The sequence below is a fragment of the Megalops cyprinoides genome, chromosome 11, assembly GCF_013368585.1.
Source record: "Megalops cyprinoides isolate fMegCyp1 chromosome 11, fMegCyp1.pri, whole genome shotgun sequence".
Classification (NCBI taxonomy): Eukaryota; Metazoa; Chordata; class Actinopteri; order Elopiformes; family Megalopidae; genus Megalops; species Megalops cyprinoides.
In genome coordinates this window covers 8586609-8608237 of record NC_050593.1, presented here as the reverse complement: position 1 = coordinate 8608237, position 21629 = coordinate 8586609, and the positions used below count along the sequence as shown (strand labels likewise).

At 47.5% G+C, this 21629-nt stretch overlaps 1 protein-coding gene across 5 annotated transcripts in view; it reads right to left on the bottom strand.

Moving 5' to 3' along the window:
* The window catches only part of agap1 (ArfGAP with GTPase domain, ankyrin repeat and PH domain 1), a 160089-nt gene that overhangs the window by 48982 nt on the left and 89478 nt on the right, over window positions 1-21629 (bottom strand). For all 5 annotated transcript variants that reach the window (XM_036540218.1, XM_036540219.1, XM_036540220.1 and 2 more), the window contains 3 exons: window positions 7924-8028; window positions 4244-4412; window positions 277-438 (listed from right to left, as the gene is read on the bottom strand). In XM_036540218.1, coding sequence (XP_036396111.1) covers window positions 277-438; window positions 4244-4412; window positions 7924-8028 — 436 coding nt within the window. The remainder of the gene's footprint in view (window positions 1-276; window positions 439-4243; window positions 4413-7923; window positions 8029-21629) is intronic.

Below are 21629 nucleotides of genomic sequence, written 5' to 3'. Positions count from 1 at the left end.
AACTCCGGACCTGATTCTCCAGACACTGTCCGAAGTTCATATGTGAAAACGGCTTGTGACTCCACTGATCAGGCTCTCTCTGTGTAACAGAGCTGACTGTGACTCCATTGATCAGGCTCTCTCTGTGTAACAGAGCTGACTGTGACTCCACTGATGAGATTCTCTCTGTGTTACAGAGCTGACTGTGACTCCACTGATGAGATTCTCTCTGTGTTACAGAGCTGACTGTTGGGGGGAGGACAGGAGGGCATGTCTGGTGTCCCCTGCGTGCCTTACCTGTGCTGATGCCAGAGTTGGCGATGACAGTGGCCTCGCTCCACTGGTCAGCACTGGACACAGAGTAAGAGCGCTGGTGCATGCCGTCCGGCCGGCTGTTAAAGGACACCAGGCTGATCCCACTGGCCATCTGCGAGGCAGAGGAGCTGCTGCTCACTGAGCCTGGGGGGGAGAAGACAGAGACAGAGAGACACAGTTTGAGCTTTAACAGTTATTTACCCATGTTTAGTTATAATATGAAAAACTGTTCCATCACGTTATTTACAACTTTTCCTTAGAAGCTGAACATTTCACCAGTAAATCCTTTTCAGACACACACATTTCAGACATTTAAGCTCAGCTCATCCTTGCAAGAGATGATGAGATGAGAGTCACTGAAATTAAAGTGAAAGAGAGTCACAGCTTAAAAGTGAGAAAAAGACAGACAGAGTCTCAGCGAGTTTAGGTGAGAGAGGGAGTTACTAAGAGATGTTTTTCTCTGGTGCCAGGCCTATCTGATTCACTGACAGCAGATCACCTTGGTCTCCACATTACTAAACATCGCTACATTTCAGAGCTGGAAAAGGGCCAAATAGCCAAAGATGGTAAAGAGTGCTTCCCTGAAGCACCAAAATGAGGAGAGAGAGAACAGCCAATGTTCACAAAGAGCGAGAAGAATTCTACATCTGATCTGCAGTTAAATTCCTGTTTTAATTAGGAATTGCTGCAGCTTTAAAATTAATCAATTAGACAGAGTGGTGGAGAAGATGAGCCGTCTGGACTCTAAGAATACCACATTACATCAGACCTCACACGTCACTGCAAGGAGCTACAAGGCTGCACTGAGCATCATGGGTAATTGAACAGGGCTTTTCCTGTAGCCATTAATGAAAATGGCAGACTGATTTTTTTCCCTGAACATTTGTGTGACTTACAAATATGGTTCTGTTTGCAACTGGTCGGGGTCTGTTGATAAGGAGGCTATGTGGAGTACTGGATAAGGAGCTTGTAACCAGAAGGTCACAGGTGTGATTCCCCGTTTGGAAGATTTATGTGAAATCTAGGTGTGTCGATTTGCACTCTCCTGCCAAGCACATAATTGAACAATGCTGCTGAAGATAATGGCAGAGCTTGCATTGGGTCTCAGCACACCAGCGTCTGCTCTTATTATCATTAAGTTATCAGGCCGACTTATCCGGGGACACAAAAATGGAACATTTGACGACCACGACAACTAAAATACCAATCAAAATATGGGAACACATTTTTTTTCTACAGGCTACACTCAAATGAAATTTCAAGAGTGATGTATTACGCATGTCAAAACGCAGTCACAACCGATACACGCGGGCTTTCAGAAATCGGGATGGTCACATATTTGCAACAGAGGAAAGGAAGCGCCGTTCTGTCTGTCAATCATCCTTAACGACTTTGCCATTGGTGCTTTATGAACTCCGCCCCTCTTTAAATGTTTCGAAGTTTGGTGTAAGAGGATCAGCGGCCGTGCGCGATAGCTTTGCCGTCTGGATCAGCATTCCGCGCGCCGCGTCTGTGATGTCTCTCCGACTGTGGAGCGACTGTCCTTTAATCTCGGCCAATCGAGTGACAGAGCTCCTTTTAAGCACGCACTTAGGGAGCCAAACTTAAAAAATGTACCTGTTTAACTCTGATGTATAAGGCTGTGATTTGTGTCTGGCCATGTGACAGGCCGCCCGCCTGCCTACGGGGAACTCCAGCGACTGAAATGTCACGTCTCAATTTAATCTCCTTTGAAAGGAATAAATAAGACCCCTCTCCCTGCCTAATGAGCACCTTTTGGTAAATGGGAACATTAATATAAAGTGAGGAGAAGGAAGAGGACTGCAGCGAGATCAAACGGAGATGGTGACGGTGGGACTGTGGCTGAACGTGGGGACGCGGTGGCGGGACCGGGGGGCGTGTGGGAGCGCTGAGGGCCAGGTGTCCGGCCAGCGAGCGGGGGGCGGAGGGGCTCATTGTGAGGTCGCGAGTGTGAGATGGGCAGCACAATGGCAGGGAGAGAGACCGATCCCGAGCCCTGGGAGCCGGGACAATGGGGGAATGATGTGTCCTTAAGCGCAGCCAATGAGCTGTCACTCGGCACAGCCAATTACTTCTTACACGTGTCACTCAAAGGGGAGATAGAGGGGGCCCATTAGTCCAAAGCCTTTGGGCACCGCTCATAATGGACCCTGGGCTCATTAATCTGAGCTGGGTCAGAGCTACACACAGGAGCGCAGAGGCATGCTCACACACACTCACACACACGCATATATTCATACACATAAACACATATATGTACATGCATGCACATACACACAAACTATAAATTTATATACGTACATATAAACATACATGTACACACATAATAACACAAACACATGCCTATAAAAATATACACACACATACTGCATGCACAAACACAACTACGCTCACACACGCACGCACACACACACACACACACACACACACACACAGAGTAGGGACTACACAAAGACTGACACAGACATGCTGTAATCACACAGGAGAGTGGCTTATATCCAAATATCAGTTTGCAGTAGACTTTTACCATCCATTTACACACATTGTGTTATGCTTGTGCTCTCCCTCCCTCTCTCTTTCTTGCTCGCTCTCTCTCTCCCTCTCTCTCTCTCATTAGAGCCCATTTTGGAGCTGGCTGACTGGAGAGAGGGCTTGGGTCGCATTAATATTCATGACGATAATTAGTACATGTATTACGGGTCACTGAATAGTCATGCTATTAGTTTGGTCTTCCCGAATCAGTGTGTGCATGGCAGCTTGTGTGTGTGTCAGTGTGTGTGTTTGCATGGCAACATGTAAGTGTGTGTGTGTGTGTGTGTGTGGCCATAGACTATGGCGTGGGCACCTGGCCAGAAATATAAATAGATGAATTCATTAATAAAATAGATTGATAGATTTATAAATAAATAAAATAAATGAAAAGTGCAAAATTACAATCTACAGCCAAAGTGACTCCTGGCACTACAAGCCTAAAGCAGGAGCCATCTGGCCACGGAGAGATGGCCTAGCCACAGCTGTGCGGCAGACACCACGGTCACAATGCCTGCTCTCTCGCGGTCCAAAACACGCTCAGCTAACGGCCCAGCTGAAGGGGTCCCGTGACACGGGGCAAGACCTCTTCATGTTCATACCATCTGAGGGATCAACAGTCCTTTCGGGTTTTTTTCTGCGTTGGATTAGGTTCAAGCTGCTGTTTGCTTCTGAAAGCTCTAGTGTGATGATCCCTTTCTGAGATTGAAGAGCACCCCTTTGTGATCAGTGCTGACTGGGACTGAATGTGAGGTCTGGAATTGCTGAGTTACCACACAAGGGCTGGACATTCTGAGTAAACACACTGTCATACATTTTGTATTTCTGCGAGACTTTGTCTTGACCAAGGTTTCACGGATAACATTTCCAGTAAGTTGAAAGGTCCTTGCTTGCATTTCTCATTTGCATTTTCACTGTCATTGCTTGGTGATCCCATATTTTGTCCTCTGGCCCCAATATATATGCTTTTGTTCTAACCAAAATTACGGCTGAAATGCACAGGTACCCTTTGGAGGGAATTTCCAAAATTTATTTTCAACTCGGTTTCAGAGAGCCCATGTAATAATGTTTTGTGTTGTGACCCTGGGCAGGTCATTCACTCACTGCACCGTGGTGCAGATAGCTTTAATCACTAGCCATGTTCACAGTCTGGCTCATTCAGCCAGCTGGGTATGGGTCACGGCTTCTTAACTGAGAGCAGAACACACAGATGGCTATTCCTATGGATCGCACCCTCATTCTAGGTTCTGGCCCAGCTATAGGTCACATACATACACGAGTTCTGACCCAGCTACAGGTTAGACTACCCTGCATTCTGGTCATACATTCCGCTCTGTTCTGGCCCAGCTACAGGTCACACATTCGCCAGCGTTTTGGCCCAGCTACAAGTCAGACTCACCTGCATTCTGGCCCAGCTGCAGGTTGCTCATGTCCTTTGTGAGGCCATTGGTTTTGGGGCTGGAGACAGCGGAGCAGGTGGACACGGCTCTCGGAGGCCTCTTCCCTGGGACCTTGACGGTGGTGCGAAGCAGGTCAATCTCCTTGCCATGGATGTTCTGCATGTAGTCCTGTAGGAACAGGCAGTCATGCATGCAGGCTCAACCAAACGACCACCGCAAAAAAACAACCGACTGCTTCAGGCAGGAGACAGCACTTAGCATATGAGTAGTGTAGTTGAATTTGTTAGCATCCGCATCATAGCTAGCACCTGAATTATTTATAGCAAACGAATAATCTTGTTCAAGATCTTTCAGGATGTCTCAAGAAGTTACATGAAAGGTTATACAGTAATTTGATAAAGGAACAGCATTGATTATTACATAAACAGTACTTTGCAGAACAGTGTTGAAATTGTTGCATGGAAGAGACCTAATTCCACACATACTCCAGCATAGCTCCACACTCACTCTGACCTTATTCCCCACACACACTGGCCTTCACACTTTTTGATGACAGGTGTATTATTGCCTCTCCCATCCCTCTCCTCACACTACAACCCCCCACCCCGCTCTGTGATTGGCTGCTCTCCCGGGCTCCCTCCTGATTCCCCTAATCCCAACGCTGCGTGTCGCCCCAGTGATGGCCGCTGCCGCGCTTCCTCCGCCGTGCAATCAAAGGCCGGGGAAAAAAGCAGCGTCTGGCGAGGAGGACAAGGACGCGGCGGCGCGATGAGAGAGAGAGAGGACCCCCCCACAGCCTCTCCGCCCGCCCGCCCTCTCCTCGCGGGAGATTGACAAAATGGCATTTCAAAGCCAAGTGCTCTCGACGGCGTTTAACAAGCCACCAGAGAGCCCTTCAGCCCTGGGCCCAGGAGGGCTGTCGCTGGCCCCGCAACAGCTTGACAGAGGTAATTGCATCTCCATTTGCATTTTACACCTTTTATCAACCTCACACCAGAGACAAGGGGGGGGGGGGGGCAGTTAGCATAGCTGGCACCCCACACCCCGGCGACTGTGTCAAGACAACATGCCGTGTGTGTGTGTGTGTGTGTGTGTTTGCATGCATGTACGTGCCCATCAAAAGGTCATGGTAAGGGATTTTAAGAACACCCACTAACTGTCATTGCCACCAATGACCAAACTCTTCCCTAGAGCATACACACATGACACAGACAGACAGTGTTTGGGTAAGTGAATTATTCGGCAACAGAAACATAGGTGTTGTGGTGTTTAAACAATTTTCTCCTTTTTGAGGGGGGTGTCTGAGTTTGGGCACTAATTATGTGGCTGCTGCTGCCATCCTCTTAATTAGCAGCATTAATGTGATTTCTTTTCACATAGTCAGGCAATTAGCAGCCATGATTGAGTTTCATTCTATTAGCCTCAACAAACACTCTAATTGATGGCAGCGATGAGGATGCCAAGTGAACGGGGGAACCTGAGCACTGCTCAGAGCACTTGACGGGATTTGGGTAGGGGGGAAGGGGGTGAGAGAAAGGGGGGCTTTGCGTTCAGAGGGACCATCGTCCTCAGGCGCTCCCCCCGCCACCTCCTCTCTCCCTCAGGGTGTGGTGAATCATGCCTTCAAGCTGATTGGCCCTTCCAGTCAGAGTGTGTGCCAACACTGAGGGGCGTGGCAGGACTCAGGTCTTCTGTCTGTGGTTTCAGAGTGTGTGTAAAAGTACGTGTAAATGTTTAATGTAAAGGTAAACCTGTAGAGGTGCTGTTATACATGGCACCACACCTGTGAATTGTGTTTCCTAATACAGTGCATTTTTACTTGCATGCTGCACCTATAAATGAGAAACTGCTCTGCCACAAATGTATTTGTGAAGTGTACTGTATCCAATAAAACTTGATTGATTGATTGATTGTCTGTCTGCGGTGCAAGTTAAGGGGTGCACCTTCAGTGGTGTGCCTGACCTTCCATGATGACTGACGTACCCTGAACAGGCACAACATTTTTCATCTTCTGCCATTTTTTCTGTCACCATTATGCAATGATCTTTTCTCCCACAAATTCCCACAAAGCCTTTCACAGGATTCACATTATCCTGGGACACTGTGGGACTGAAAGAGAATGGTTGCAGTGCTCAATACTAGTGGAACCCAAAGTTGTTTGATTATCTTATTTCAGAATTCAGAATTCAAAAAACCCAGCTTCATTCTTTGCCATCAATATTCATGAAAGAAAGTCCAAGAAGCCTGCATAAAATAACAGATAATTCACGGATGTTCTTCGGTTTCCTGTCGGACAGTGTGACTGAATGCAGATCTCTTAGCAGTGAGCCATTACTTACACAGAAGGAACTGAACTTTCATACGGTGCTTACGGGGGAAAAAGCAGGCTTTGATTATTTCATTGCCAAATGTGCAGAAAATGCACAGCCCTGCTAAATACAAGGCCATTCATTGATTTATACGCCCTTTTACTGCAACTATCTGTGCATCTGGCTCTAATCCGGCCTGGGCTATGCTCTGACATTAGCGACGTAATTCAGGTTTTAATTAAAAATAACATTAAGGGCCTGATTGCATCTGGAGGAAGACAGAGAGAGAAAATAATATCAATAAAATGGCATTGGGATAGCACATTGTGTCCATGCGTGCTAACAGCCCAGGAAAGCAGGTAATTAGGCGAGGCCATTACAGCGTAATATTATACATCATCAACGTCAGAAATGGGCAAACAGATGATGTAGAGGCCCTAATTAATCCTGCTCAATCCACACAAGCCTCGTGTGCCAGACAACAGGAAGCGGATGGCCTGCCCGCTGAACCGGGATCAGTCGCAGAGCGGGGCGCGCTGGCGTGGCTCCTCCTGCTCAGGAATGCTGGGAAAACAGCGCTCTCGCAGAACGCTGGGCCGCGCATGCTAAGGGCCAAGGCTGGGTTTGGCAACCCTACCGTACAGGAAAAGTGATTTTCTCGCTAGAAACAGCAAGTAATATCTCAACACACTCATACTCATATTTATATATTTATTTAACTATTTAATCTTTTGGTGTGTCATTGTGTGCTTCCCCTTTTTTTTTTTATTGTTTTCCTGATATTGTTATTATTACTATTCCGAACCGGGACCCGAGTACCTCATTTTGTTCCCTGTCATGTGCAACATGTCCTGGAATGACAATAAAACATCCTTATCCTTATCCTTAACAAATATTACTCCATGTTCATCAATAAAACAAAACAATAAAACTCTCATAAAGATGACATGACACTGGCATTACAAAAGTGAGAATAAACATTTAAACCAACCAATACAGACTATCACAGGATGTGGCTTTTCCTTGACACAGAAAACCATCTAGTGTACCTTATAGTCAAATATCCCAGTGTAAATATATATATTTATTTATATATATATATATATATATATATATATATATATATATATATATATATATATGTGTGTATACACAGTGTATGTGCATATATGTAGTAAACATATACATCCAGGTAACTATTCAGATCAATCAGGCCAGGACAACAGGCTGACCCATAACCCAGCACACACACACACACACACACACACACACACACACACACACACACACACACACACAGGCCCTGCAGGCCGTAAGCTGAGGAGACACAGGTCGCAAAGGGGAGGTTTGCTGTGGGAGAGGGAACTCACGTGCAGGCTGGGGTGGTAGGTGAGCACGCCGTTATCACACAGCGTAACGTACTTCTTCTTCCACTCCTTATTCAGAGACTTCCCACTCCTCTTCAGTAGCATCCCCTGCACACAGAGAGAATTGCCATTACATGATTTGTTTTCTGTCACACTGTTCTCATGCTTTTCTGGGATCCCACATACTCATTGCAGCCTGCTCCCTATCCTGTACACTGTTGGATATTAAACAGGACATCACCCAGATAGGCAGAGAGAGAAGACAGGAGGAGGAGCAAGTACAAAAGTTCAACCTGACTGATTTTCCTAAGAAAAGAGAGAGTGAGTGAGTGAGTTACTGACTGACATTCTGACTAACTCTACCATCTCTGGGGTCACTCAGTAAGAGTCCAAAAATGGGGAAATCTAAAAAATGAACCCCCTCATTCAACACTCTTCATGTATCCTACAAACACAAGATAACTACCCTGCATCTGGTTAAGTAGTCCACTTTAAACTGGGAAGGAGGAAATCAATTTTGTGCCTCTTGATCCAGGGTGCAGTTTGGACCCCTCCATTTTGGGGGTATGTTGGAGGGTTGGGGTGACTTTGCACTGCACGTGGATTCCTGCTCCAGAAAGTGCTTAGCTCACTTCCTCTGCCATAAACATCTTGCAATGTTAATGTTATAAATGCTAAGTGCTATAGGAAATCCATGCAGTGGTATCTCGCAGTGTCTGCAGGCTGTGATAAAACGGCGCTCATAAATTTATATTAAAGGCCTGTTCGATAGCAATTATTTACCAACAAAGATTTATTGATCCCGTCTTCAGTCAGAGCCTTACAGTGGGGTGGAGTGGGGTTGGGGGGGGCTGCGGAGGAGGGGCCTCAGTAATGACCCCATCAGGTGCCCCCCCACCACCTCCAAAAACCAGTGACTGTCGCTAACAGAGGAGTGTTGCTAAGAACAGAGGTGTGCCACTTCGTAATGCAATAAGACACAAACAAACATTTGCCAATACAACTGCATTAATGTGTCCAAGCTACGCTCCAGGAAAGTTCAATGTACAGTGTAGCCACGCTTAAAGGGAGTTTTCCTCCTCTGGTAGCACATTTTGAAAAGATACACGCTCTCAACGAATGTCTGGGACTGCATGGGCTGCCAAAATGCCCCCACATTCATACATAACAAACAACAGAAATAAATAAATTTTATACACACTTTCATGCCCTACTTAAAAAACCCTAATGCAGAAAACACGTTTAAAACACATTCCCTATGTTTTGAAATGCACTCTCCGCTGTTTCAAAAAAAGAGACTTTGCCAGACAACACAAATGCATCATTTGCACTACACCTTCCAGCCATACTGAAGACTGGCTGAACTGGTTGTGACAAAAATCATAGTGCAAATGCAGCACGCTGGCTACATGTTCACAATGAGGCAAGTTAACCCCCCCTCTTCTGTGGGAAAATAATGCAAGAGCATAACTTCTGCAACTAATTTACAAAAGGTAACTTAATAAATTACACACATATGTGTGAAACAACACGTTGTGGAGACGAATATCAGGGGCGAGATGTAAAACCACGTAAGCCTCAGATATCAGTATCTGCAACACAGCCAAACTAGCCAAAGCAAGTATGCCCTCCATACAACTACGCTAGCCAAAGACATAACAAATACCCTCTAATACAACTATCCTAGCCTAGAACAAGCAAGTATCCCCTAATACAACTGAGGCATTCTGAAAACACCAGGGAATACCAGTTTTGGAGAAGATCACATGGAAATCAGGGTATCAGTATCTGACAGAATGAAGACCTTGACAGTTCTGTACGGCACTCTCAACTGGCACAGTTATGTGGAATTAGACGGCTGTTCTGGTTGAGCAGAGAACAGCAGGAGCAGACCTGAGGTGGGGATTATACGACAGCACTGATCAGTGAGCAGCACTGCACTCACTTATTACCGGCCAATGAAGCACAGCACGGCCATTTAACGCATGTTGGGATTATTCCACTCTACAATATTAATCTGTTGACTAATTCAAATGTAAAATTCAAAAAGACCCAGCTCACATTATCGTCACTCTTGTCTCTTTTCCATTCGAACCCTATATTATAGTTCAGTTTTTTTCGATCCAGTAGAACACACCCCTAACGGAACAGTACAGTGGGGCAGCTTGGACTTGAACCTGCGTGACCACAACCCATCAGCGCTAACTACCTCACCCTGAGAACAAAGGGGGAAAAAAAGGAGTCTGCGATAACAACCGCAGAAGTGCAGGCGAGTGCAGTTTGTTTATGATAAACCAACAGCTCGGAGAGCGGGGCAACTCCTCCCCACCCCCCCCCACCCCCCCAGATGCACTGGGCCACATTAGTGCAGGGATCTGACCATTACCGCGCTCTCCTACGCACATCAGCCTCGGCTGACTGGCTGTTTAACAGGCAACCGCCCACACTTCATTTCAGCCAAATTCATTAGGCAAGAGAGGAATAAAACTGTCCGCTGATTAGCAATTACTCTGTGGCTGCTGTGTGTGTCACTTCACCGGACTTGTTAAACATTAACACTGCAGACATGGGAAATTAATAGAGTCCAACAGTGTCTGGGAGAAGCGAGCACAATGTGTAGGCCAGCGGTGGGTGATGCAGACAGCTCCTCAGACAAGGCTCTTTCTTTTTTCTTTCAATTTACAATAAGAAAAGAAAAGTGCATATTTTTAAAACGTCCTTTGTCAATGCTGGGGACCAGACACGGGCCAGAACAAAATGCTGAGAGAAGGACGAGGGAAAGAACGGAGCACAAATGGTGGCGACGGAGAGACGGTGCTACGCTTCAATTTAAATTCCAATTAAAGGCTAACTCGCTCTTGGCCTTTTTAAAACATTTCAGCCAATGGAGTGTAAAAGTGTGACTGCGATGTGATGACCTTAACTTTAATGGACAGAGTGTGTGAAGTTCTCACTTTGGGGATGAGTTTGGCATACCACATTCCACATCACTGAATTTCATGTAATGCAATCAATTTCAGTCTTTAAAGCCAATGAGTGCAGTATCAACATTTAACCCCAAATAGTGAGGGAGTGCACATTGGTGTGTGTGTGTGTGTGTGAGAGGTGTCCTAGGCTTTGGCAGCACAGTGAAACACCTTCCTGTAATGGTAGAGGGGCCTGTGACTTAGGCTAGGTGCTCCACACAGCTACAGCTGTGGTAAGCCAGGCTGGTTGTAGATGGGTCCTGGCTTACCATCGGTCTGGCATCTATCTCCACCAACTACATCATGTAAAAGAGGGCCAAACTGAGCCCTCAGCACTGTTTTTGTCTATTCCACTGCTTTTTGCATAACTTGTCAAGACTCTGGCATGACATAGTATAACTGCTGCAACATGGCGGTCACTGCTTCACTGTCTTAACAGCTAAAATTCATAGGTAAATTATTAGCAATCTTCAGGCAAAAGCTGCCACATGAAAAAACATTTTAGTGAGATTAAGGCTTCTGAAGTCCAGAATAGGTGGCACTCACCTGTGTCATCATTTATTTATTCATCTGGATCAATCACACTGTTTTTCTTGGGAGAATTAAGTTTTTCATTTATTCAAATAAATCCAGGACTGAATAAATGTGGGATCTTTTTAGCTCCACCTCCACAGTTATGAACTTATTTGCTCATTTAAAATCTTTGGAAGCTCTGTATTTATGCAGGAGCTAGTGTTTCAGTGCACCTGCGTTCAGACCCGTGTCAAGGAATTTAAGCCCGACTCTGTGGTCCAGTGGATAGCTGTTAGCTGGATGAAAGCAGCAGGCATTTCCCACACCGTGGTAAATGCAATTTGACGAGGGCTTTCCTTTTAAAAGCAGAGATGCCAGCAGCGACAAAGCTGTCAGTGGCTGTGACTATCCAATCACACAGACTGGTGTGCATGTTTGCATGTGTGTGCAAGGGAGAGAGAGTGTGTGCGTGTGTGTGTAAGTGAGAGTGTGTGCTTGCACGCGCAAATGTTTGTGTTTATACGCATGAAGGTATTTTTGCGTATGCAGTGCTTGTGTTACCTACGAGATGTGAATGTATAAGTATGTGAATGTACTTGTAATTATATACAATGTGTGATTATATTATATAAATTTGTAATAAATGATTATAAGAGCAAATACATATTATATATATATATATATATATATATACACACATACACATACATATTATATATACACAAAAGTACATATAATCATTTAAACAGCTATTAATATTATATACATAAAAAATTATGGGATCAGTTATCGGTTCAGAGGTAGCCCCATCACTGCACACACTGCCAAACTGCATGAGCATTTGTTCTCCAGTGTCCACACAATTTGGGGCTGGGTTTATTAATTTTGCTCATCCGTCCTGCAGATGACAAGCGATCCTTTTGCAGGGGAGGCTAATTGAACGGCACGTCGCCCCTCTGATGGGACATATTTGTCATCACCTAAGTCCCTGTGCGATGACACATTAGCTCCCTCTGTTTTGCCTTCAGTGGCCTGACAGCTTACAAGGTCTCCCCCATGGAGAATAAATTGAGGAAATAAATAGATCATGAATTTGCATTTCTTCATTTCCGAGCAGTTGCTCTCAACCGAGACAGAGCAAGAAAACAGGGAGAGAGGAAGAGAGGGAGAGGGGGAGAGAGGGAGAGAGGGAGAAAGGGGGGATATTTAGTGAGCACTGAGTTAATAGAATGCATGTTCCGAAAGTCACCCACACTGACACTGACATTCAGCACAAAGACGAACCATTACCTGGCACCTGCTCCTACTGTAACATTACCCAGCATGCAACAGCCAAACTGACTCACAATCTGATAAACTTCAGTCAGTATGCCACTCATGTCAAAATAAGACCATTATCACCCTCATCCCCCTTGACAGGTCCTGTGGAACGGGTCGGTGTGCTTGCAGTTTTCAACCAACACCATACCACAGCTGTTTCACTTGAGTGGGTTTCTACAGCCCCATCCCAAAAGCTGGCATGAGGTACTCAAACTCAGGTGTCAAAACTCAAGTCAAATCATCCTTTTTTTCTTGAGATAAAAAATGAAAAAAGAACGCTAAACATCCCAAACACCATGGAACATCATAGAAATTATCAGAGGAGACTGGCGTAGCATTCCAGATGGGATTCTGGGATGGCACGGATGGGGGGGGGGGGGGGGGGGTGATTTTCTGGAAATTGGGGGTGCACCCCCCAAAGCAAACAGTAGCTCTGGATCTCATCTGGCCCGGGCTTTGTTCCTGGAGAGCGGGGACAGGAGACGGAAATTGGGGATGCCATTCCCAGGCGGAGCGCCCCTCCGACGCGGTGGGGCGTCAGTCGGGGCCCGGGGGCGCGGCGGATCAGTGACTGACACCGCCTGAAAGCCGGGAGGCTGTATCGCGATGGCCATCTGATCCTCCGCCGCCCCCAGGACATTTATCATCGGCATGGACACCTGCGAGCGCGGCTGACGGAGAGGACAAAGCACGCTGACACCGGGGTCACGCTCCACACTACCACCACAGGAAGCAGCGGGGGGCCAGGGGAAGCACACACAGTAATAATAATATCATTATCACAGTAATAACAAAACACTAGTGTAGTGATACACCAGTGGAAGACTAGTAATAAACTAGTACACTGATATACTACTGGAACAGTACTATTACACTAGTATACTGTTACACTGATATAATACTAATAATATACTATCATACTGATATATTAATAGAATTCTAATAATATACTATTAAACAGACAATACTAATAAAACACTATAAATATACTAACAAGAATGCCAATATACTCACGGACAGCTAACAATATACTTGTATGCTGATGGGTCCCATTGCAAATGCAGCCAAACAAATAAGCACAGACACACACTCAAGCTTACGTAAAAACTCACATGTACATATGCGCACACACGCACATATGTGCGGTATATACGTGTGTGTGTGTGTGTGTGTCGCATGAATGAACACACACACGCTCACATGCACACACCTACACACACAGGCACACACAGACGCACATGCGCTTGCACGTGCACACACACATGCATACACACACGCAAGCGCGCACACACACATGCACAAAGACACAAAGACACACACACACACACACACACAGACACAAAGACACAAAGACACACACACACACACACACACACACACACACAGGCAGGCAGTTCACTCGTGGGACCCCAGATAAGGTCGTCTCTCGTGAAGCAAGGACAAGGAAGGGCAGGCCCGGGGGAGCCAGGCGAACACGAGATAAAATAAAACACCACAGAAAAAGAGCGGAAAAATCTCTGCAACTGATTTATCTGATAAGAGTTCTGGGTAATTAATTATAAACTCAATTATCCAAACCTTACTTCAGCAGTCTCAATTCATTAGGAGATAAAACCTTTAGCCTAATCTCATTTTTGACAATGAGGGCGAAGAGAATGGCAAATGGAGGGATGTCGGTTTGCTCTTTCTCTCTCCATTCAGGCCTCTGGAGGTCAAAGTTCCTTCCGTTAACACCCTCGTCTAAATTATGGAGCACCCATGCTGGCCAGCCCAGTGAGCCTCCCCTAGAGCACCTGCACCTCAAACAGCTCGCAAAACAGGCAATGGAACAGGACAAGAGAAACGCACAGTTCTCACCTGCTGTAACACAAGCCACTCACACACAACTACACAACTCCCCACCACTGTAAACAGCTCCCGTGCAACATTCCCTTATAACGTAGCAACACCCTCCAGTACATACAAGCAGAAAAAAAACAAAAAACATTTGCACACCCAGCAACCCACTCATAACATGTAGGTGTGGAGGAGTAGAGGTCAAAAGGGATAAGGAGACCGCTCAGCTTTTCTTGTGTGAATTTCATTTTAACATTAGGCACAAAAAAAATGAGACTTGACTTTTCTGATCTTTTTATCCAACTCTGTACTGAAATCTGGGTGTTAAAAAGGGAAATTCAGGGGTTAATTAGCGCGGCAAAAATGTAATCATTCCCCGAATGCTTTTGAGCAGTGACAACCTTTCCCGGGGAAATGATATTTTCTGAATCCGGCGGAAGGCGGATCTTGCCGCTCTCGTTAAGGGCTTGATAGCAGGTCTTTAATATTCACCGTCTTAATTAGGACTGCAGTTAATTTCATTAAATTCTTTCGCTGCTAAATGAAGCAGATTATGAGACATCTTTTATTGCGAGGCGTGAAATTACAGCCTGCCTGCTGCCAATGGCGCCGAGAAACTAATGAATTACAGGGTAAATAAGAGCCGAATTAACCATCCAATTTAACTCCTAACAAAGCACCAGGCTAAGAGGCCGCAAACTTTCTGTCACAACGTACACTTGTCTTTACTCGCAACAAGCCGGCGCAATGATTGCACTAATTTCACCTCACGATAAAGAGTTTACATTCCTGCTGCAAGATAAGGAATAACATCACATGACGCAAATGCTAACCGAAGGAAGAGTTCCGCTATGCTATAATTAATGGTTATTTTTTCTGGTTAGCAGACCCGGTTTATCTTCATGGCTAGAGGTCTGAGCCCATATGAGTGTTACTCCTGGCATGAGAGGCACTGTTTGCCAGTGCTGGGTACAGGGGAGCATCAATGGGTGGGGGAGGCGGGGGTGGCAGAAGCACACGATTGGAAACAGGTCATTCTGTCTGTAATATAATACCGAACTCCATACTGTGCCTGCCAAGTTACCCATACTTCCCTTCATAAGTAATGGACCTTTGTATTGCGTACTGGGGAGATATGCAACTGTGTATCTGTGTATAACGGAATTAGATATTTTCCCTCATTTTCTCCCCATATATATAAATAAATAAATAAATAATTTTTTAAAAATTCTAAGATGTCCTTACCGCAATATGCATTCTGTGTGTATTAGCACTTAGGCTACGTTTTGATTTGCAAAGACTTGCGCACTGGAAATGTACGCATCCAATGACCTTTAAGCAACAGCTGCACCATCATTAAGCAGCCAAAAGCACAAAAGTTCAGTTGCTATCTTTATCATGACTTATAGAAGGCCCACATGACACAGTCAAAGAAACAGTCCCATTTAATAATATGAGTATAAATATCTTCTTGACACAATCCACTGTACCAGAAAATAAGCAGGGTTGGAAGACGAATGGCTTTCTTTGACCAAAAAAAGACCGCAGCCAGTCAGTTTGCTAAATGTCTTGAATCTGCTACTGCTGGGTAAGTGCAGGGGCGCATCAAAGACCGCTATAGGTGTGTTGTGCAGTCGTGACTTTAAGGAGACACGGGCGGTCAGTATGTCTATGCTTGCAGTGACCACGGTCCTATGCATTCACACGGTCAGCGTGTCTACGCTCGCTGCATGCACACTGACATGAAGGAGGCCACACTCTGGTGACGAGCGCTCTCTTTGTCTCTGCGAGGTCATGTGCTTTGTGACAGACAAGACTAGCGGCTATTCTAAAGCGCTCGCTTTCAGAAGGTAACGTTATCTGATATCTGCCCAGAGTGGTTACAAGGGTTTTTAATGGCCATAGCTAATGTGCAGTCACTTGTTTTAGGAAGCTCCCAGCCTCTTGTCTGTGGCAATTATGGTGGCGTCAGCTAAAATGGCGGTGGGTATGAATTCAAAACAACAGCGCCCTAGGGTATCGGTGTCTCCAATGGCCGGGATGAGCTGCCGCCATGAGGCTATTTTCCTGCCCAGTCCTATCTCTCTTAGCACCCTGTTCCTCCCAATTCCTGCTTCTGCCTATCTCCCCTTCCCGCTTCCTGCCTGTCTGTCTGACCCCCTTCCTGTCTCTCTGCCCCTCCCTGTTCCTGTCTCTGTCCCTCTTCTACTTCCTGTCTCTCTCCTTCAGCCACTTGCTGTCTATGTCCCTCTTCTACTTCCTGTCTCTCCACTTCTCCCACTTCCTGTCTGTGTCCCTCTTCTACTTCCTGTCTCTCCACTTCTCCCACTTCCTGTCTCTGTCCCATCTCTCCTGCTTTCTGTCTTTCGGTCTGTCTTCCACTTCCTGCTTCCCTCCTGCCTCTCAGCTTCTTGTCGCGGACACGGCGGCACGGCTGCAAATTAATTTGTTAAAATGTGAAATGCCTGCATCAGGCAGGTGACAAAGACAAGTGCAAGCCTCTCCAGTAATTAGCAGCTAATTAGGAACAAGGAACAGATGCTGATGGAGTCCTTGCAGTAAACAGGTTCTGTAAACAAAGCTTGTGAATCTCTGCGCATTTATTAGCCGCCGCAACAACTGTCAGCGGCGCTCCCGCCATCTGCGCGGCGCTGGTCCGGCCCCAGCACGCCGCCGCTCCTCCGGTCCCCCTCCGCGCGCCCAGCGTAATTGGGAGCAGACGATTAACTAATCAGCCTGAGCAAACAAACGCTCGCGACGTGTCAAAACACGGCACCGCGTCGCACCTCACCCTGTCCGCGCAAGGAATTATGGGAGATTTTTCCTTTGATCAAAAACATGGAGGGAAGTGGGCGGTGGGCCTCCCCCGCCAGCGGAGAAGGATGGGACGGCTTTCCGGCAGCCACTGTTCGTCCGGCTGTGGGGGGGGGTGTTTGCGCATGCAGGGGGTGTGACCCCCGTTGACTCCCCACATGTACCCTCCCAAGCGTCCTGGAAAGGACGCTGCCGTCGGCCACCTAATTGCCACCGAGTGCGAGCCCACCCAGCTCTTGTTACGAGGGCCCTGCGCCCGCCGAGCGGGTTGCACGTTTTAATGAGCTATGTCCTCTAATGAAGCCCCCTCTTTTTTTTTTTTTTTGAAAGGATTTATTGTAGCTGAGAGCCAAGTAACATGGTAACCTTGAGTTAAGGCTTAGAACAATAACCGGGTAATGAGAGCCAGGCAGAGGCATAATAAACTGCAGCAGGAGTGGAGGGCCCGCTCCGGCTTCAAACGCTCCCCGCTCCGCCGGGCGCGGGGGTCATCTCAGAGCTGCCCCGTGAACCCCAGCTCCATTAAGCGCTATCCGAGTGCGTTCGGGGGGGGGGGCGCAAGCTGCCAGCTCTCCACACTGCTGTTTATTAGCCTGGTATTATTAATCAATGACTCCATTTCTCCCAGCAACACTCCACTATACAGCCATTCATACAGCTGGATAGTTTTTTACTGGATATTTAATAGATTTATTTGATATTTACTTCAGATTAAATTTTACTTTCTACTTGAAATGTACACAGTGCATATTCATTCATACAAACAAATTTATTCATTCACACATACTAGGTTAAGTAAATAGCCGTTAAACATCCATTCATACAGCTGGATATTTACTGGATATTTACATTAGGTTAGGTGTCTTCCTCTGGGTAAAATGGCAGAACACAGTCCACGGTTCGAGCCCACAGTCTTCAGTTCAGCAGTCTGGCAGCCGAATCGCTGTACTTCACCATGCAACCACACTACTTGCATTTAAACAGAAACATTTTCTCATCTGTCAGTGAACTCGATAAGATGCTCACGACCGAACCATCAGTGCGAATTAAAACCCCCAGGAAACAGACAGGTACACAGCTCTGACTGGGGGTATCTCCGCAGACAAACAACCGCGCATCTCAGAGCAAATCCCATCGTCTTCAGATGAGCTAAATGGATAACTAACCGACATTTACCTTCGAGGAACGAGTTCGGAGATCCAGCACAGCACAGGGCACAATAATCTTGCCCCGCTAAGCGCTAACACCGCAAGACATCTGCCAAAGTAATTAGCAGCCGGCCGTCTCTGGTACCGAAAAAAAGATGTAAAAAGAGAGGAGACAATATTTCTTCTGGAAGAAATGCTGAAGCCATTGATACACAGGGAAAAGCGTACAGAGACCCTGTGCAGAAACTCAGAGGGCAGAGATAGTTTCGGCTAGGACGCGGGAAGCGGAGGGAGAGCGCCGTCGAGGGCAAGTGTAAAAGGAGTGCTAATGGAAGGCAGGTAGAGAGGCCCCTCTCTCCGCGCCGCGGCTAATTAGAGAGCAGGTCTGCCGCCAAGACGCCTGCCGCACCGCGTGAGAGGCAGAGAGGAAGATCGGGAGAGACGCGGGCGCGTTCAGAAGAGGAAAGACCACAGGGAATTATCAAATCAATTAACATCCAATTCCAAAATTAATTTCTGTCATGTGCCTCTGAGCGCAAACTGCTCAGTCGTATTTTCGTCGGCGGCGAGCGAGCTCATTACGGCCGTGGCAGGCTCGGCGTCGACTGTTGGCGAAACATTTACCGCCTCTCTGTGGTGTCCAATTACACAGGGGGGCCGTGCGGCGCCGGGGCCCGCACCAACAGGCTGACGCGGAGGCTTCTGAGCTGGTTTGGGAGACCCTGTCGGAGGCTGTGTGTGTGTATGCAGCTGTGGCTCAAGGATTGGTGGGGGGAGTGGGGAGCGGGGTCGGAGCGGGGACCGGGTCAACCCTCGGTCAGCGCTGTGGGGGGCTGGGCTCGGTGGCATTAGTGCTGGACAGGACATCAGTGGTTTCATAATACAGCTTCAATGATCCACAGGCTCGGCCATGGCGTGACGCCTTGCCTTGCTGACCCTGCAACGAGTGCTTTGGCTCCTATGAGACTCTTGAGAATGACAGCCCGGCTCATTGGCAGAATCCATCCCCCTGCATTTAGCTGGAGAGGCTCTGCATTCGGCACCAGCCTTGGACAGCCAGGTAAGGCACCAAGAGCTGAGCTGCAAACTATGACAGAGCTGGACAGGTGCGGCAAACACCTGTACTCAACAACGGGCTGAAAAAAGATGGAACACAAGCACTACCACCCCTCCCCACTGCCGGAAACACATCCTGAAAGGATCCTCACAGCTGCCTGCCATAAACACGCGTCCATCTGCCACCAGCCATCCAAACAGCACCTTCGCCAGCCTCATTTGTGCTTCATTAACAGCCATTGACTTAACAAGATCTATGCAAATGGAGCCGCGGGGCGCCGGGGCCCTGCTGCCAGCAGGCAGCCATGCCTGAGCAGCACCATTAGCCCTGTGCAGCCCGGCTACCTCGATGCAGCCCGGCTACCTCTGCGCAGCCTGCTTACCTCTGCGCAGCTCAGCTACCTCTGCACAGCCTGCTTACCTCTGTGCAGCCCGGCTACCTCTGCGCAGCCTGCTTACCTCTGCGCAGCTCAGCTACCTCTGCACAGCCTGCTTACCTCTGTGCAGCCCGGCTACCTCTGCACAGCCTGCTTACCTCTGTGCAGCCCGGCTACCTCTGCGCAGCCCGGCTACCTCTGCGCAGCCTGCTTACCTCTGCGCAGCTCAGCTACCTCTGCGCAGCTCGGTTACATCTGTGCAGCTCTGCTTCCTCTCTCATCTCCCACCTCACCAAACTAGTGCTGTAATATCCCCCATGTCCAACCAGAGCTGCAACACTCCCATGTCCAATCAGTGATGTAACACTCCCATGGTCAGTCTGTTTTGAAAAGCAGTCCACAGCTACATTAGCATAGGAAAATGATTGAGCACAGGGTTGAGAGCTGAGCACTCTTTATATTTAAGTAAGAGATAGATTATTGTAACAAGTTAACTTGGTTCTGTTGTGATGCAATTTGTCACAAGTTAAGCCGCTAACTACCTGCGATCTGCTCAAAGATGCTGGCATGAGCTGCAGGTCACAGTAATGAGTTTGGTTTGAAAGAATCTAATCTATTTTTATTAAGAATTATTATTCGCATAACACCTGCAGCTGGTCATTAAAATGTCTGTTTTTGTTCATGGCAGAGGAGGCAATCTGACAGAGAATCAGTGAGCCTCATATCTGGCATGAGCTCACAGGGGGGGCTCGGCTCTGAAACATTGTGGGGAGCAGAAAGAGGGGCACGTTTGCTGCTGCACTTTCATTTCAGCGGGGTTCCTGTCAGCATGAAGCGGCGTGCTTGCGAAGCGTCCGTGAAGCCGGCTCGCACACGCACGCGGCGCACAGCGCAGCGAAGATATCAGCGCGCCCGGCTCGATGGCTGCCCCCCCTCTGCGGGGACGGTGTGTGTGTGTGTGTGTGGGGGGGGGGGTGACTGCCACCTTCTGTGGATCCAGAAAAAGGGCCCTGGCGAAAGCCGGCTGACGGCTAATCACAGCTGCAGCGCGCTAATAAACACAGACCTCATTTAAAGGCAGCGCTAATCAGAGATGCAATTTGTTCATTAGAAAATTACAAACAGGGCCCCTGTGCTGACATGAGAGGCCGTGATTAGCTGCACTAATTGCCTGATTCTTACACTCCAGTTGGGAGTCACAGGAGATGCCTTCCACCCCCCCTCACCAACCCCCCACCTCCCACCCCCCCTCCCCTGGTCTCTCTCTCGTTCTCGCTGTTCGCGACAAATTAAGGCCAACTCAAACAACCTATCCTGGACCGCTGGCGCGCCAGCCCCCCTGCCGAGGCCCCAATCAAAGCGCGGAGCTACACAGGGAAGGCCAGCCTTTGAAAAAGAGCCGGGTCCATATGCCGACCTGCAGAAGGCACTTCATTAAGCTTATCTGCCGTCCCTCGCCTCGTTTCCACAGAGAGAGAGAGAGAGAGAGAGAGAGAGAGAGAGAGGAGAGAGAGAACCCTTCCCACTCCCTCTTCTAATGGTCTCATTTCAATACACAGGAGAGCATGCCTCTAATTGATGTCAAGTGTGCGCTTTCGCTGTTAATCAAGGCGAAGGCATCAAACGGGACCCGCTCCCGTCCCTCTCCGGATCACAGGCCACTTTCTGCCGCGGCGAGG